Genomic DNA, 19,269 nt, shown 5'->3' on the forward strand with positions numbered 1-19,269 from the left:
GTAAAATATTTCCAAAGTTTTCTTGTTTTAATTTTGATGATTAGAGCTTACAGCTCATGAAAGTCAAAAATCAGTATCTCAAAATATTAGAATATTTACATTTGAGTTTCAATTAATGACCATCTCTACAGTATAAATTCAGGGTATCTCTTGTTCTTTGAAACCACAATAATGGAGAAGACTGCTGACTTGGCAATGATCCAGAAGACGAACATTGATGCCCTCCACAAAGAGGGTAAGTCACAGAGGGTCATTACTGAAAGCTGTGGCTGTTTACAGAGTGCTGTATCAAAGCATATTAAATGCAAAGTTGACTGGAAGGAAGAATTTGGGTAGGAAAAGGTACACAAGCAACAGGGATGACCGCAAGCTTGAGAATACTGTCCAGCAAAGCTGATTCAAACACCTGTGAGAGCTTCACAAGGAGTGGACTGAAGCTGGAGTCAGTGCATCAAGAGTCTCCACGCTCAGACGTCTTCAGGAAAAGGGCTCCAAAGTCCTCTTTTCAGATGAAAGTAAATTTTGCATTTCATTTGGAAATCAAGGTCCCAGAGTCTGGAGGAAGAGTGGAGAGGCACAGAATCCATGTTGCTTGAAGTCCAGTGTGAAGTTTCCACAGTCAGTGATGATGTGGGCTGCCCCTACCAAGTATTGAGTACATATACAGTAAATGAACATACTTTCCAGAAGGCCAACAATTCACTAAAACAGTTTTTTTTATTGGTCTTATGAAGTATTCTAATTTGTTGAGATAGTGAATTGGTGTTTTTTTGTTAAATGTGAATTAAAAGAACCAAAGACTTAAACTACTTCAGTCTGTGTGCATTGAATTTATTTAATACACGAGTTTCACAATTTGAGTTGAATTACTGAAATAAATGAACTTTTCCATGACATTCTAATTTATTGAGATGCACCTGTCATTATCACACAACATCGGTCAGGCTGATGTTATTCATGTGAATGACTGTGAGGTAAGTTACTTGCTTTAAAATGAAGGTTATTAAGTCAGAACTGTGAGTTATTCTGGGTGTGACTGCATGAAGACACTAGTGTGCAAACACGCTTTCACAATCATACAGTAGGACTGCTGTGTCCTTGGTTTTGTGCCAAGTAGATTGTTTTCATTGAAAAAATTCCAGTTATTAGTCTGCAAACCACAAGATGTTCTTGCAAAAGATTTCAGGTTCAGTTTCTTCCCACACATTTCGAATAATTGTGGAGTTGCTTGTGGATATGTGTGTGTGTCTATAAATATATATATGACAAAAAACTTAAATAGATGGTAACTATTAACAGTGTTTAATATCAGGTTGATCCAGTTGCGTTATTATTGTAAATCACTGTGGATAACAGCATCTGACAAATGACAGCATGCTTTTTACTTTACTTATATTTAATTACTAATTATTTTATACACACATATGCACATATATGTAAAAGGAATGCAGGATTGCATCAAGTAATGTGTGTGTCTGACCATGTGCACTGATTATTGTTATTAATTATTTAGATTTTTTAAAATCTTATTACTTCGAGTTACAAAATTTGGTAACACTTTAAATAAATTAAAGTAATCTTGTGTGTGTTCTCTATGGAACATTTTCCTGTTAGATTGTGTCATAAAGTTTAGTTCATATTTGTTCATATTCATTTACAGTCAGGCTGACGCTGTTGTGAAATCACTTACCTGCTAAAAGGTAAAGTAACTCAGAATTGTGAGTAGTCTGCAGTGACGCTATGAGGTTTGTGAATACATGATCTCACCCTCAAGCGCTGGTGAAATCAGACTGCTGCAATTCCAAATATTGTTTTAATTTGAAGCCAATTTGCTCTTGTAAAATATTTCAGATTTTGTTTCCAACACATTTGACTAATGATTTTACAGTTGTTTTGCAATTGTCCATTAAAAAAAGTTTCTATACTAGATTGTACCCACATGTAGCCAATGGAATACACTGCCTGGTCAAAAAAGTCGCTGATTTAAATAAGCAAACACTTAAGAAATGACTGAAATGCAAGGTCGGGATGCAGTGTCACAGCATTTATTTCCATCAAGAGTTACATTAATTTTTGGCTGAGATTGGCTTGAATCCTCATGCTCCCTGAACCATATTTGAGTCTGCTGAATCTTGACATTGTCATTCTGGAGTATGAACATGGGTACATCTTCCAATTTAGTTATTTTTAGAATTGAAAAGCTCCTCACTGCATAACTTGGGGTTAAAAGATTATTCCAGAAACATGTTAATCACTGCAACAATGATTAAATCCTAAATCTTAAGTGTTTGCTCACTGAAATTCCTTCCTCGTTTACTTCAACAAAGGCTTTATGAATCACCTTTGACAGCACCAAGTCTTTGTTGGATGATATGCCTGAAAGATTCACCTTCTGAGGGTAAAAGGCAACTTCTATTCCCATGCTGATCAGAAACTGTGCCATGCCATAATTTTCTGACATCTTAAATTTGGGCAGAGCGCAGGTGCCTTATGCGCACACACAGTTCTAGCATTGCTAACCTGAAATCACAGCCTGTTCATTATCAAAAGGGCATAGAATTTAGTACGGATGCTATGACATGTCCCTACCAATATTCAGCGACTAAATGGTCCCAAGCAATAATTTTGATTAAACAATTAAAATGATGTTTATGTAACTGCTGTTGTTGTGATTTCGGCCGGATCTGAAATAGGTCATACCATGGATATTACATGAGAAGTTAAAGAAATTTTGCGCTTTCAAGGACACACATGTAATACATGTGTGGAGTAAGAACATATAAGGATCCAAAGCGTTTAAAACCTACGAGCACAATTCAGCTGAATGATAGAGTTTGATGAATATAGAGATGCAGTTTTACTGCTTTAGGATTAACAGAACTTTGGATAGTTTCCATGTCTTCATCTAGATCAACTTTAAAAGAAGAAAAGAGAGGTTTGGAGACAGATTTTTGTTCATGCATGTGAAATTTAGCTAGAAGGAAACAAACTAATTTAGTTATATTGACCTATATTCTTTTCTGACAATCCAAAGAAAACATCTTAAGTCACTTACAGAATGAGATCGAATGAACATTAAAAAATGTGACCTGTGTAACCCCACAGCTACTGAATTATCAACAATAGGTGAGACCAGGACAACTGTAATGCATTTAATATCTTCAATTAAAAACACATCCAGAGTCATGACATTTATAATGTGCATTGTAAAGTGTTCTCTCAAGCTGTTATAACTATTAAAATTTCAATCAGTAGTAGTTGTCCAGAGTCTCCTCTACTCATTCTAACCAGATCACCAACTAAACCACCCTTACCAAAAAGTAGTTTTTAAACACTTGAATATGGGTAAGTTTCCTAAATAAAGCTGAAAAAAAGACTATGAATTGGATTCAGAATGATAATCCAAACGTAGATGGAGTCGATCAACACCCCAAAGTTTGACAGTCATCATTACCTCTTCATTGGTCGACATTTTATTCCATAACGTTACACAGTTTTGATGCTGTTTTATGTCAGATGATCATGTTAGATTACATGTGGAAGCATCTGTTGTTTCAGTTTCTTCTTCACTTGTGTTTTTTTGGAAATTCTGTACAGAAGATGTGTACTAGCGCACCCTACCATATAACAATGAAAACACTGATTCTAGGAGCACAGTATAGCTCAAATATATTTTTCAAAGTATAAGTCAAGAATACTTAAATGTCATTTTAAGTATATTTCTGAGAAGTACATAAAAAGTAGACAAAGTATACTTTCTTATTTTTAGTTTAAAAGTATACTAATAGCACACTTGCATAAACTTCTTTTTCGTAAGGGCAGCTGGAAGGGTCTCAAAGCACAGGACTTGCTCACGGAGAACAGAAGCGTCCATAAAACAGAATGCTTTTGGTTGGATTGTGTCGGATGAAGAAGAGGAACGGACGGTCTGCGTTAAAGACCTGCGGGATCCTCAGACACATTACCATCACGACAACACCGGTGGCAGCAGCTGCTTCGGTTCCTTCCTCATTTACTTCAACAAAGGCTTTATGAATCACCTTCGAAACCACCAGATCATTGTTGGGTGACATGCCTGAAAGATTCACCTTCTGCCCATCAAACACATCCTCCATTCCCATGCTGATCAGAAGACTCTTCATGTCATAGGTTTCCTCCATCTTGAATTTGGGCAGACATACTTGAACTTCTTGTTGACGCATCATGCTGGGTTTGGTCCACTCCATGAGCTTCTCGTAGGTCAGTGCCTTTTCAAGCTGGATAAGATATAAAAATGGTATGAATGAAACAAACATGAATACTAAGAACACTGCACATGTATGCTTGCAGTCAACATACAATGACACAACAAACCAAATACACTCTGGATATTTTCATTGATGGTTCAGTGAAGAACCTTTAACATCCATGGAATCTTTTCATTCCAAGTTTCCTTTTTTCTTGTTTCCTTGTTTCTTTTAAGAACAGTTCTCTGATACCCCCTTTCCACCAGCTGGAACCAGGTGCTAGTTCAGAGCCAGTGCTATTGCCGGTTCTTAGTTGGTTCGACTGGCGAGCCTTTTAAGAACTGGTTGCTTTTCCACAGGCTAGAGAGCTAATACAGAGCCAGGTCTTACGTCACAATACGTTTCATGTTTCGGTTCACTAGCGCGGCACAACAGTCTTGTTCGAGGTGCATCAGCGCCACGCAGACCGATTGATCAATCGGCACACAACACACTAAAGCACCGCGAGAGCGATCCAAAAGCATAAAGAGTCGTCTGCTTTCCAGTCACTACCGCAGCACCCCGATGCCTCACACCGACCGGTCCGCGCAGCGCCGATCCATCCCCAACAAGCCTAAACAAACTATCAACAACGGCGGACATTGCGTTGCTATTGATGTTCATGGCTTTGCGAACCTACATCGGCATCCAAACACGGCGAATCAAACGTGTTAGCGTTTAGCTGCTATTTCAAATATGGCGGTCCAAAGTTTCTATTCGTCTTGTTGGTCACGGTAACCCCGCCCCCAGCCATTGACGCAAGCGGTACTTCCTTCTAGCCCAGCAATGTTTTGGTGCTACTTACGAACCGCTTTTCCTGGTTCGGAGCTGGTGCTTTGGGTGTCGAAAAACAAAGAACCGGTTTGAAACTAGGCTCTGGCTCCGAACCAGCACTGGAACTGCTTTGGTGGAAAAGGGGTATGAAAGGTCCTTTAGGGAACCCAAGATGAATTTCCTTTGGCTTCGCTGCAAAATACCACTTTTGGGAGCAGAACCTGTGGTGTCTCACCTTCTGAAGGCCAGTGGTTTGGTCTTGAATCTCATTAGGAAGGATGATTAACATGCTGAGATTTCTCCCGACATACGGTAGCTCTAGAACCTGACTGTCCAACTCTGGGATGAAGGCCAGAGGAAACTCTGCTGTTTGATGCATCATCTTCACTGGTTTAGTTTGAGTCTGCCAAGCATACAAACACATCGATGAGGAAAGCCGTTGCCTTAAAATTAAGTAAATAATAATTAAAAAAAATAAGTTAAGTGAATTGTAAATTTGAAAAGTAAAGTTTTTTTAAGTTAAGTCAGCTTATCACTTTTTACAGTGATTTAATTTCATTACGTTAAATTAACAAAAGCATGAAATCTCACCTTGTTCAGCTTAAACTGTCCATCTCTGGTGGCTTCCTTTGGGAATTTCTCTTCCCAGTTCCCCTTGAAGTAGATGGCGTTCACCAAGACCAGTTTCGTCATCAAATCAATGGATCCCTGTGGAAGCAAGTCCTTGATCTTCCCTAAATTATGAATTCACATTAAATTCAATACATGGCACTGTACAAGACATCAAGAATTTTTATTATTCTCTAAAGAGAATAGAGCAACTCAAGATCTACATATAATCAAAATCTTAAATCTTTACAAATAACCATCAATTTTAATTAATTAGTGTTTAATTTGATCATAATTAACTAAAAGCAAAACCAGTAAATGTCACGGTTTGGTTTCTGCTTCTGTTCAGTTTTGCCCTTATTTGGTATTTCCTGTCCCAGTTTAGTTAATCAATCATTATCATCACCTGTGTTGTATTAATTATCTTGTTTCCTGGTTTGATCGCTCCCTTTATAAGTCTTCAGTTCTGCCGGTATTGTTGTCCGATCTTGAGTATATTAATGTCTAATGTGTGTTGATGCTGCTTATTAAAGATTACTCTTTTTGTTTATGCATTCGTCGTGCGCCTTTATGTCTACAACCACAGACGCGTTACAGAAGATCGGACCGCAACCGAAGATGGGCGAACTCGCACAGTTTTTTGATTTAGCCCACGCCATCCAGGATCCAGTGAGTTTTTTGTTGGCTTTTGCGCCTCTCGCCCTCGCCAGCACTCTGGAAGACGGAACCCTCAAGATGCTGCTCCGGCTCGGGCTCACGCTCCACCAGCAGCGAGAGCTCCCAGACACCTCCGACCTCACTTGGAGAGAAGCCATCATCCGGTGTCTGGAGAGTCTCCGACCCCGAGCCGGAGCCTTATCCCCGGCGAAGAATGTTCCGCCCGCGGCGATGTGGAAACCGCCGCAACAGGCGATGAACGTTACGCCGTTCACGGCGATGATGGTCCCGTCCAGCCGTCCTGAGTTCCCGCTGGTCCCGTCCAGTCCACCTGAGTTCCCGCTGGTCCCGTCCAGCCCACCTGAGTTCCTGCTGGTCCCGTCCAGCCCACCTGAGTTCCCGCTGGTCCCGTCCAGCCCACCTGAGTTCCCGCTGGTCCCGTCCAGCCCACCTGAGTTCCCGCTGGTCCCGTCCAGCCCACCTGAGTTCCCGCTGGTCCCGTCCAGCCCACCTGAGTTCCCGCTGGTCCCGTCCAGCCCACCTGAGTTCCCGCTGGTCCCGTCCAGCCCACCTGAGTTCCCGCTGGCCCCGTCCAGCCCACCTGAGTTCCCGCTGGTCCTGTCCAGCCCACCTGAGTTCCCGCTGGTCCCGTCCAGCCCACCTGATTTCCCGCTGGTCCCGTCCAGCCCCGCACCTCCCGTGCGCCCTCTAATGTCCGCGCTGCAAGAGCGCCCTCTAATGTCCGCGCGGCAAGCGCGCCCTCTAATGTCCGCGCTGCAAGAGCGCCCTCTGACGTCCGCGCTGCAAGAGCGCCCTCTGACGTCCGCGCTGCAAGAGCGCCCTCTAATGTCCGCGCTGCAAGAGCGCCCTCTAATGTCCGCGCTACAAGAGCGCCCCTTTGAATCCGCGCTGCAAGAGCGCCCTCAAGTATCCGCGCTGCAAGAGCGCCCTCAAGTATCCGCGCTGCAAGAGCGCCCTCAAATGTCTGCGCTGCAAGAGCGCCCTCCTGCGTCTCCGCTGGTCCCATCCAGCCCTCCTTCGTCTCCGCTGGTTCTATCCAGCTTCGCGCCTCCCGTGCGCCCTCAAGTGTCCGCGCTGCAAGAGCGCCCTCCTGCGTCTCCGCTGGTCCCATCCAGCCCTCCTTCGTCTCCGCTGGTACTATCCAGCTTCGTGCCTCCCGTGCACCCTCAAGTGTCCGCGCTGCAAGAGCGCCCTCAAATGTCTGCGCTGCAAGAGCGCCCTCCTGCGTCTCCGCTGGTCCCATCCAGCCCTCCTTCGTCTCCGCTGGTTCTATCCAGCTTCGCGCCTCCCGTGCGCCCTCAAGTGTCCGCGCTGCAAGAGCGCCCTCAAGTGTCCGCGCTGCAAGAGCGCCCTCCTGCATCTACGCTGGTCCCGTCCAGCTCTCCTTCGTCTCCGCTGGTTCCGTCCAGCTCCGCGCCTCCAGAGCGCCCTCAAGTGCCCGCTCCTCCAGAGCGCCCTCAAGTGCCCGCTCCTTCAGAGCGCCCCCAAGAGTCCGCTCCTCCAGAGCGCCCCCAAGAGTCCGCTCCTCCAGAGCGCCCCCAAGCGTCCGCTCCTCCAGAGCAACCCCAAGCGCCCGCTCCTCCAGAGCGCCCCCAAGAGTCCGCTCCTCCAGAGCGCCCCCAAGAGTCCGCTCCTCCAATGTGGCCCCCAGAGGGGAACTTTCCCAAAGAAATTTTGGGGGGGGGCCATATAGTCTCAGTCTGTGTGGCCAGGCCAAGGGCCAAGGAGCACCCCGATCCGCCAAGGCCGCCCAAGGACCCCGATCCGCCAAGGCCGCCCGAGGACCCCGATCCGCCAAGGCCGCCCGAGGACCCCGATCCGCCAAGGCCGCCCGAGGACCCCGATCCGCCAAGGCCGCCCGAGGACCCCGATCCGCCATGGTCGCCCGAGGACCCTGATCCGCCATGGTCGCCCGAGGACCCAGATCCGCCATGGCCTCCCAAGTCTTCCGGTCCGCCATGGCCTCCCGAATCTCCAGTCCTGCCATGGCCTCCCGAGTCTCCAGATCCGCCATGGCCTCCCGAGTCTCCAGATCCGCCATGGCCTCCCGAGTCTCCAGATCCGCCATGGCCTCCCGAGTCTTCTGGTCCGCCCTGGAGGCTTCCCTTGTCTCCTCCCTGTCCGGGTCCAGCTCCAGCCTCCAGGGCGCCCGCCCTCCCTCCCCGATGTTACTGTTACGGTGCGGGACGCACCTTCCGGGAGGGGGGCGATATCTGTCACGGTTTGGTTTCTGCTTCTGTTCAGTTTTGCCCTTATTTGGTATTTCCTGTCCCAGTTTAGTTAATCAATCATTATCATCACCTGTGTTGTATTAATTATCTTGTTTCCTGGTTTGATCGCTCCCTTTATAAGTCTTCAGTTCTGCCGGTATTGTTGTCCGATCTTGAGTATATTAATGTCTAATGTGTGTTGATGCTGCTTATTAAAGATTACTCTTTTTGTTTATGCATTCGTCGTGCGCCTTTATGTCTACAACCACAGACGCGTTACAGTAAAAAGGTCATTACTTAAAAAGTTTTAATAAAATATTAAAAATCCCTTAAACATTTTATTTCAGCTAGTTGTTAAAAATACAACAAAATAACTAAAACTTTATCAAAATTTTATATTAATTCAAAATATTAATAAGAACTATAATAGGACCTCAAAGATGCAAAAATAACACTGTTCCAAACAACTATGAAGAGCTTCACATTTCCACATTTTTATCCTCCAAAGAGCCAATCTAAAGCAACTAAACCTTAAGCTCTATAAATAACCATTAATTTATTTAAAATATTTGTTTGTAAGAGTGTAGACTAGAGTAACTTTTAAATTCAGATTACGACAATGCTGGTTTTCACCTTGAGTGTTTTTCTCCACCCATTTGTTGATGTCGACCCGTGCAGCCTCTGATTTCATCTTGAAGTCCACCTCCTCCAGTCCGGCTTCATAGTATGTTTTTGCATCATTAAGGAATTTCTGTAACAGAGCAAACCGATTGAATTAGAGAGCATTTCCAGAACCCTGTCCTTTAATACCACGAACAAACCTTTTTTTTAATTCAAAAAATTCAAAAAATTATTTGCTTTGATTCTTACCTCCACAAACTGGTAGGATTGGTCTCCGTAGAGGCGGTTGGCGAGACTCAACACATACGGGGCTCCTGGTTTGTTCAGTTCACTCATGAGCTTGTTGAAGCTGGAATGAATTTGGTCCTCTGTTTTTTCAGCAGGATTGGTAAAACCCAGGACCTACACATAGATATTATGGTAGAATTAAATCCCTTTGGTGTTCACAGTCAGAAATGACTGGCTTTGTAAAATTGCTTGTAAATCTTTCATTATGCTGTATTATCACCGAATCTTGGATTCAATCTTTTTGTCAACTTGTCTTTTAATTAGCACAGGTTTTGTTTTTGGAACTGATTGATCAGTCGCCTTGTTGATCTGAGCTCATGCACATCAGGTTTAAAATTTTTTTTTTTTTTTTAAGAAATACAAAACCTGTGCTAATTGAAACAAAACAAGTCGATAAACATATTGAATATTCCAATATTTGGTAATAATATAACATGATGTGAAATATAAAAGGAGTTTTTGTCTGTCATTTTTTATTGGGAAGTGTAACAAGGTAGGGTAAAAATCACCAAAAAAACTGCAAAAATTATCAAAACATTTATTTGTGCAATTTGTGGAATGCGCGATTCTGATTGGTCAGTCACCACATTCCAAAGGTGCCTTCAGGCCATATTATAATTACCGTAATTACAAGATACCAACTAAATTAATTAAAAGCGTTCAGGTCTTCGTAGAACTCGTTATTACAACTTGTGAACGGGGAGTTTTCTGAGAGCTATGACCACCTGACCACATTAGGCGCTATGTTTATGCATGGATAGTGCCATAGGTCCATGTCTGAGTCCAAGAGTGTGAACAGAACCAAGTAGAACATCACGTGTTGTCATCTCAGAATTACAGTAATTATGATATGGCGTGAATGCAGCATTAAGTTCCTGATAACTACCGGTAAAAACTAATAACACACGCTGATTCAGGTAACTGCATTTGGCGCTATTCGCTTGCTGGGAACATTTTTTCTTCCTCGAAGCTTTGCGTTTGGTCGGCTAATAAAATATTCGGTAACACTTTCTATGAAGCCCATATTATAAAGGCATTATAATGAATGCATAATGCATTATAAAAAACCTTATAATATGTAATATAATCTGATGAAAATTCATAAGAACAGTTTTAATGTATTATAATATTTACTTATTTGTGGTTATAGCTTTTAGGAGTACGATGACAGCTGTTGTTAAGTAACTCTGCAAATACATGTCAACTAGCAGTCACTGGAGCATTATTAGTATATCTGCTAAATATATGCTAACACTTTATTTCGATGGTTCCCTAACAGAAAAACTGACTATAAGTAACTTTGCAAGTACGTCAACATTCCACCCTAACCTTAACCTAAGCCTACTAATTCTCAAATGAGTGTTAGTTGACATGCATTGCAAAGTTGCTCACATTCAATAGACTAAGGGGACCATCAAAATAAAATATAACCTAACATAAACATTGCATTTCTTTATTCAGTTGAAATTAACTATCTCACATCAAAATTAATATTAGCCTCACAGGGAACAATCAAATAATACTCCACACCTAACCACTTACAAGATGTAGTAAGATACAATGCAGATCTTAAATAATGTCAAGATATATAGTGCATTATAAATGTAAAAGTAGATTTAATATGGTGTTCATTGTCTTATAAATAATCATAATCTTAAAAGTTATAACCTCAAATGTGTAAGCATTATAATTGTTGTTATGCTTATTTATAAGCATAATAATTGTTTTATATAATGCATTATGCATTCATTATAATACCTTAAAAATACCCTTATAATGTATTATAAATATGGGCTTCATAGAAAGTGTTACCAAATATTTAAATGCAAATCAATTTGAATAATTGTCTTGTAACAAATTGGTAAGATTTTAAAATAGTTTCATCTTAAATCAATATCGTTTATGGCCATAATTATCTGCATGGTGAAATGCCGTGTAATAAGTAGCATGACTGTACCATATCTCTAATGTCCGTCTGCTTTGAAGTTGCTGCTAGAACTGCTTTTGCTGCTGCTGAATTTTTTTTAAACTCAAATCAGTATTTCACATCAAATGATTTAGTTTTGTGACAAGTAGCCATGTAATGGATAATGTATATCCAGGTTGTTATCGCAAAATAAAGCCCTTCAGTCTAACAACTGACAGTTAAGCCTGTCGGGCTTTATTCTGCAATAACCGGCCCGTGAGAGCAAAGTCAGTACATTTTAGTCCGATGTGATAATAACTAGCATTTTTGGAGAAAATAAAATCCTCTCCATGTCAATATGACTATGAGGGTTAATAAAGATAATCTTACTTTTCTGATAACATCTATTGTGAATCAGTTTCTTAGGCTTACACTTTAGAAAGTTTAAAATGCACTACAAGAAACGGATGATGTTCCCTCAGGCCACTGATTAAATATATAAAGGTGGAAATATCTGTCATCTTTTCTTTGTAGGCTATAATGCCTGAATTTCCTGTTTGGAAACCATTATACATAGATGTTCTTCAGTAATAGATTAATATTCTGAACAATAATCTATAACTGCATATATAGAGCATATTTGGAATATAAAGCACAAGCTGCAACAGTGTAGTGAGGACGAGTAAATAATAACCAGTGTTCATTTCTGGGTGAGCTGTTCCTTTAAAAATCTTTTGTGCAAAAGGCTTCCTGGTCTTCTCCCTCTGTCTCTATTCACTTTCTCTTCACTCTCTCTCAGTTGAAGTAGATGCAGAAATTCAGATTGTGTGAGATCACCTTAAACATCTGCGCCGCTGTGTTTTCTTTTGCTCCGAGAGACACCATGGCCAGAGCCGAGGAGATGCTGATCGGAGAGTAGAACACATTTCCTGATTGGTTTCCTTCACTGATCTTCTTGAACAGGTTTAGAGAGAACTGTGTGTTTGCTGCAGACAAAGGCTCCATTTTTAACAACCTGAGCAAGAAAGAAGAGAGATGCATAATCAGTATAACAAATAAAGTAACAATAATTCCAAACAGTAGTTGTCATTTCCTGTGTAAACCTCACGTTTATCAACAAACATGGATGCTTTATGGCTCATATGTCATCAGATTTCTAACATCAGAACAGTAGTTTGAGGGTCACATACAGATCTGAAAAATACTAATTTGTTGGTTCTATTAGATTATAAACTATATAAAAGTACTTCAAACAAACAGAGAAGTGCATTAAAAGCTTTACCTGGAGTATTCAGCTGAAGTGAAGAGGTTTCCCGTTTGTTGGAGATGAATGAATTCTCTTCTGTCTGGCCCTGAAGAAAACCAGTCTCTAAACTAAACCCAACCTTCCTGTAAAACTGAGTGTTTGTCACTGCGTCTGCTTTCTCTCAGAAGGCTCTCTTTGAGGAGTGAGCTTTCACTAGTGTTTCTCGCGGCGCCGGTCCTGCTTCTGCGGAAGAACGAGAAAAAAAGGCGGAGCGGCGGCTGTGGGAATCGCACATGGATCAGGTGGAGGGATCTTCCTCCTCTCCCATCAGATCCAGCGCCCGCCCCGCCATTTCTTCCCCCAGAGAGAGGGCTCGATGCTCCGCTTGTCTTCCTCCGAGGAGGTGGACGTGAAGGATGTCGATGAGCTTTGTAAAGCTGCAGTGTTTAACCGTGGTGCGGTTCTTCCCCTTTGAGTGAGAGCTCTGTTGCGTCATTCTTATTATGAATCCTTTTCATATCAGACCGTGTTTCCTCGTCTGGTTGTCTTTCTGAATTTAATTTTGAGGAATTAAATGATGTATTTCATCTAACTAGGAGAAGTTAGATGTGTATGTACCCAGATAGCAAAATTTGTCTGGCCCACATATGGGCCACAACCTTGCGTCACTTCTGGCCCAATTCTGGCTGGGTCCCCGGCCCAAAACTGGCCCACACACTAAAAACCGACTCAAACTATTTCCTCTGGCCCAGATGCGGCCCACACCCTGTAAAATGACTCCTATTTATTGACGTGGCCCAGATCTGGCCCACATACTTTAGAGTGACTTCTCTAAAGCCAGATCTGGCTGAGACTCGGCTTGGTCCCCGGGCCAAATGTGGCCCAGAACCTGCTAAATGTAATTCAGCAGTGAAACACAAAAACAACCATTTAAAAACATTAAAAAGGCTTTAATTATAAAATTACCAAATACTTTAATATAAATATATATTAACAATGAACAAATGCACTACAGTATAAACATTAACACACTTTTTAAACCACAAAGTAACAAGTAGGCCTAAATTATATTTACTGTATATTATATATATATATATATATATATGAAATGCTTACCTTTTCAAAGTTTTGAGTTTGAATGAAGCTCAGCTGTGATTGGACGGGTGACGTCACAGCCGCGGGTTTTGAATCTTTTTAGGAAACACTAAAAATATATATTTTGCCATAGCCCAAGTAAAAGTTATTTCATTAAAAAGGCGTAATGTAGGCGTAATATGAAAAATGTATGTACAATGAAAAAATTATATTTCTTAAGATAAGTGGTTGCAATCCATTTATTTTAGCTACATTTAAATAAAAATGTTGAAAGTTAGTCAACTAAATTCGTTTATTTCAATGTAGCTAAAATAAATGGATTGCAACCACTTTCTTTAAACAAATGTTTTCTCTCCAGTGAAATAGTAAATATTAAATATATTTACTAGTGTTTATGTATTTATTTGTTTAGCTTTTAATTAGTTATAATAACCTACAGCCCTATAAACATATTTTCTCCAAAACATCATTTAATAAGTAAGTAAAAGAAAACGGTTGTTTCAAGTCTGTTCAATGCAGTCATGTTTGAACAGGAAACCTGATATATGATGATAAATCAAAAGGAATTGTTTAAATAAAGTGAACAGCATCAAAAATCTTTTCTTCAGTGAGCAGTGTTCTTTATCATTCTTGTAATAACATGACTCTTAAAAGGAGATGAGTGATGGAAATGAATTAATAAGTGATGGAAATTATGACCCTGATGGCTTTCAAGTGTGAGGATGGGCATCTTCTGCTTCCACGAAAGAGAGTGTGTGTAAGAGATTCTTTTTAGAGATGTTCAGCTAAATATATCCTGAACATTTACATATTGTCTCATAATGTATTTGCTGTCCATCCACAATCACTCAAATGGAAATGTGTAATTATTAGGTCTAAGGACAAACTGTATGTCATTCCACTTCCAAACAATATTGAAAGAGACAAAAAACTAACTCCTGGGGAACTACTTCTGCAGCTTTATACAGATATCAATGCTAATTGTTGTTTTGCAGCTTTATTTCTCCATACAATTTATAAGGATGTTATAATAATACAGTGATATAATATTAATGCAGAGTGCATGAACTTCAGTTTTTGGCCTTGCAATATAGACAGTGTTTACTTGACTGTACACTTTATAATGCATTCACTTTATTTGTTTATTTTTTTCTTTACTTTCTGAAAGCAATGTATGCCCAAGTAATTAAGTAAATTCCAAGCATGAAGAAGTAAACTTAAAAATGACTCAAAAATGTACATACTACAGGTTATTTAATAATGTACTCTGAAAGTACACTTTCAATGCATTGTTACAAAGATCATTTTCAGCACACAGTTAAAAAATATTCATAAAATATATTTAAGTAAAATGCAAATAAATATACTTATAAAAAATGTACAGAAATTTAAATTCAAGCATATTTTTGTAAAATATGTTTTTTAGAAAATATACTAAATTACAATTATTTTAAAGTGTGTTAAAAGTTGTATTTTGAAAATAGTCAAAAGTATGCTACTAATATACTTTATGTATATTTAAAAATAGTACATTTTTTGTTATTATATTTGCAATGTACTATTAAAGCAGGGAATCTATTACAAATACAATAAAGTATAGTTTTTTTCACTAGGGCAGCCTTAGAGAGATCTCCTGCAGCATAAGAATATGTGGGCATGGAGAGAGCCGCAACAGAGGGCTTTTGAGAACATTAAACAAGATTTAAGTACACCGCTAGCTCTGTATGACCTGAAAGCACCCACAGTTGTCTCAGCAGATGCATCATCATATGGTCTGGGAGCTGTGTTGCTACAAATTCAAGGTGACAAACAGCTTAAACCCATAGCTTATGCATCAAGAGCACTCACAAACACAGAACGGAAATATGTGCAAATCGAAAAGGAGGCTCTAGCTGTCACCTGGGCTTGTGAGTGCTTCTCAGACTTTCTGGACTTTCATCCTTTAGAAGGATGTAGTAGCACTTGAGTCATACTATCCAAAACCAAAACCTTATATAAGCGTCAAAACTTAGATATTATTAATCACTCAAACCTCTTTATCTAAACCGCTCTAGGTCTTAAAGCCAGTTTTGCACATCCGCCATGTTGTTTGTAGTTTTTAACCCTTTTTGTTCATGTTTGTAGTTCATGGGTTGTGAAATGAAATATTAGTCAACAGAGGGTGAATTCCATTTAACTTTTAGATACACACTCACGAACTTGGGAATATAAACAATATAAACAAGGGATGTTTATACTGACAGACCATCATCCCCTTAATTATGACAGAGCGAGCGAGTCTACTGAGTGCCATATACCCTAATGCAACACAACTGTGATGTCATAGCACATCAAGTTTCATTTACCCCCACACAGCTCTGTTTGACATTAATTATTTTGAGATTTAACTGCATAGCTTAATACTTTTTGCTCCTTAAGATAACTGTTTGTTGCACAGTTTATTATATTGATATTTTATTGGTTTGTGTAATTTTATAGGCCTATATTTTCTCTAACATGTCAAGCACGGATCTACAAACTGGGATGCAGCATATGTTTATATTTTCTGTTTCTTCTCTGCATTTGTCCTCTTCTAGCTTGCTTCTTAATCTAATTGTCTGATTAACCTGCTATTGTATATTATGAATATTGTTGGCTCTTTGAAAAATTGCTTTTGCTCCATAAATGCACAAATGTTTTAAATTCGCCACACAAATTTGTAGAAGAATGGTTTGGGATTTGTACATTTTGCTTATGTAAAGTAGAACCTACTAGTGTAATTGAAAAAAGAATATGTTGAAAAGTTTTATAAAAAAATATATAGATATTTTCCAATTTTGTTTAAAATTTTCTGTTTTGTAATGAAACTCAAGAATCAGTGCTGTGAAAGTATGCCGAAATAACACTCAATTATTTACTAGAGCCTTTATTTATTAGAGGAACATGTGGAACTAGAATTTTCACTCCATTAATCACTCCATCATTACCATATTTAAGGAGAACAGAAGCGTCCAAAAAACAGAATGCTGTTGGAAGGATTATGACGGATGAAGAAAAGGAACGGATGGTCTGCAATAAAGGTTTCTTGCATTGAGGCTGTAAAACCGACAGTGGCGGTGGCTGCAGCCGCTTCGGTTCCTTCCTCGTTTACTTCAACAAAGGCTTTATGAATCACCCCCGACAGCATCAGGTCGTTGTTGGGCGACATGCCTGAAAGATTCACCTTCTGCCCATCAAACACATCCTCCATTCCCATGCTGATCAGAAGACTCTTCATGTCATAGGTTTGCTCCATCTTAAATCTGGGCAGAGATACTTGAACTTCTTGTTGACGCATCATGCTGGGTTTGGTCCACTCCATGAGCTTCTCGTAGGTCAGTGCCTTTTCAAGCTGGATAATAAGAGAGTTGTGTTAATGTGTGTCTATTTGTTTTTCATTTAAAAATACTTTAATAATGCATACAGCCATACCGACTTTTCAAAGACACATATTTAATGCCTCATTAACCAGCCATAAATCTCTGCTGTCTCACCTTCTGAAGGCCAGTGGTTTGGTCTTGAATCTCATTAGGAAGGATGATCAACATACTGAGATTCTTCCCGACATACGGCAGCTCCAGAACCTGACTGTCCAACTCTGGGATGAAGGTCAGAGGAAACTTTGACTTCTGTTGCATCATCTTCACTGGTTTAGTTTGAGTCTGCAAAGCATTAAGAGATTAATAGAAAGATGTCACAAATCCTCATATTTCATGACTGTTAGGAATATAAAAAAAAAAAAAAAAGAGCTTGAAATCTCACCTTGTTCAGTTTAAACTGTTCATCTCTGGTGGCTTGCTTTGGGAATTTCTTCTCCCAGTTCCCCTTGAAGTAGATGGCGTTCACCAAGACCAGTTTTGTTGAGTCACTGACACTTGACGGTTTCAACAAGTCCTTGATCTTCTCTAAAATTCAAATAGCAACATTGTAAATTAAACAGTGACTTTAATGCACTTTTTGTTTAGCCATTACATTTATTTTTTTATTAGAACTGTGTCGTGAGACAGATTCTTTAATAGCTGAACTCAAGAAACATATCAAGCCAAACATTTTCTTTGGAAAAACATGTTGCTGTACCTAAGATGCAGCAAAAAACATAAAATAATAATTATTTGGTGAATAAGTTTAAAATTCAGATAAAGTTCATGCTGTTTTTTTTACCTTGGGTGTTTTTCTCCACCCATTTGTTGATGTTGAGACGTGCAGCCTCTGATTTCTTCTTGAAGTCCACCTCCTCCAGTCCGGCTTCATAGTATCTTTGTGCATCATTAAGGAATTTCTGTAACATAGGGTGAATATTTCCTAAACCTTGTCGTTTAATACCATGAGCAAACCTTGAATTATTTCATTTGAGTCTTACCTCAACAAACTGGTAGGATTGCTCTCCGTAGAGCCGGTTAGCAAGACTCAATGCGTACGGGACTCCTGGTTTCTTCAGTTCACTCATGAGCTTGTTGAAGCTGGAATGAATTTGGTCGGCTGAAACATTAGGAGCTGGAGTCGCGGCGCCAGGTTTTGGAGGATTGTTAAAGCTCAAGACCTACACAGTGTTGTTGAGGTAGAATTGATAAAGACAACTATTCTGATAATTTCAACATCTATTGTAAATTCACTGCTCAGATAAACAAATAAATTAATGTACTGCCAAATCTTTCTCAGTTCATTAAGATGAGATGCACTGTAGTATTAAAGCAGCCAGTGGACACACCACATACTGACTGACTGCTACTTTTGATATTGACCATCGCTCTAGAACGCATTATTCCATTTTTGTTCACCAAATGTCTGTGAAATTTGTTCCATTTATGTCTCAATTGTTGAATCTTTCTATGTTCATACAAATATTTACACATAAGTAATTTGATGGAAAAAGCATTAGAATATTTGATGATATTACATTTTTGCTGAGTTATATATTTTATATATTATATAATTATATATATTCTGAACAACTGAACAGAAATTCAGATTGTGTGAGATCACCTTAAACATCTGCGCCGCTGTGTTTCCTTTTGCTCCGAGAGACACCATGGCCAGAGCCGAGGAGATGCTGATCGGAGAGTAGAACACATTTCCTGATTTGTTTCCTTCACTGATCTTCTTGAACAGGTTTAGAGAGAACTGTGTGTTTGCTGCAGACAAAGGCTCCATTTTTAACAACCTGAGCAAGAAAGAAGAGAGATGCATAATCAGTATAACATATAAAGTTATAATTCCAAACACAAGTTTTCATTTCCTATGTGAACAATATCACATGTTTGTCAAAGAAACATGGATGCTTTATGTCTCATTTGGCATCAGATTTCTGTTATCAGAACAGTGGGCTACTTCAGTAGTCTGTAGTTGGACCATTTACACATACAGATATCAAATTTACTAATTTGTTAGTTCTATTAGACTATAACCTTTATAAAAGTACTTCAAACAAACAGAGAAGTGAATTAAAAGCTTTACCTGGAGTATTCAGCTGAAGTGAAGTGGTTTCCCATGTGTTGGAGATGAATGAATTATCTTCTGAGTGTCATCCTAATAAATGTTGCCTCGCCCCAAAACCCAGCC

The 19,269-nt window shown here is 39.8% G+C and overlaps 2 protein-coding genes across 2 annotated transcripts; both read right to left on the reverse strand.

Moving 5' to 3' along the window:
* Window positions 1-2,030: 2,030 nt before the first annotated feature.
* On the reverse strand, window positions 2,031-12,742 carry LOC306878210 (leukocyte elastase inhibitor-like). The gene is made up of 7 exons (XM_079430408.1): window positions 12,634-12,742; window positions 12,189-12,366; window positions 9,407-9,559; window positions 9,170-9,287; window positions 5,631-5,773; window positions 5,275-5,442; window positions 2,031-4,256 (listed from the first exon to the last, which is right to left on the reverse strand). Exons 2-7 carry the CDS (start codon window positions 12,354-12,356, stop codon window positions 3,852-3,854), a joined length of 1,155 nt encoding a protein of 384 aa, XP_079286534.1. The 5' UTR covers window positions 12,357-12,366; window positions 12,634-12,742; the 3' UTR covers window positions 2,031-3,851.
* Window positions 12,743-16,663: 3,921 nt separating this feature from the next.
* Window positions 16,664-18,861, reverse strand: LOC306878213 (leukocyte elastase inhibitor-like; the record flags this gene model as incomplete). The annotated part of the gene is made up of 6 exons (XM_079430411.1): window positions 16,664-17,062; window positions 17,205-17,372; window positions 17,473-17,615; window positions 17,872-17,989; window positions 18,071-18,250; window positions 18,694-18,861. 6 exons carry the CDS (start codon window positions 18,859-18,861, stop codon window positions 16,664-16,666), a joined length of 1,176 nt encoding a protein of 391 aa, XP_079286537.1.
* Window positions 18,862-19,269: the final 408 nt, after the last annotated feature.

This window comes from Barbus barbus (assembly GCF_936440315.1).
Source record: "Barbus barbus genome assembly, chromosome: 12".
Lineage (NCBI taxonomy): Eukaryota > Metazoa > Chordata > Actinopteri > Cypriniformes > Cyprinidae > Barbus > Barbus barbus.

Bases quoted from the DNA above. Each gene is read 5' to 3' on its own strand.
- LOC306878210 (XM_079430408.1), bottom strand. From the start codon at position 12,356: ATGGAGCCTTTGTCTGCAGCAAACACACAGTTCTCTCTAAACCTGTTC. The intron at 9,288-9,406 runs GTAAGAATCAAA...GCTCTGTTACAG, and splicing joins AATCCTACCAGTTTGTGGAG to AAATTCCTTAATGATGCAAA. The intron at 4,257-5,274 runs GTGAGACACCAC...TATCTTATCCAG, and splicing joins AAACCACTGGCCTTCAGAAG to CTTGAAAAGGCACTGACCTA.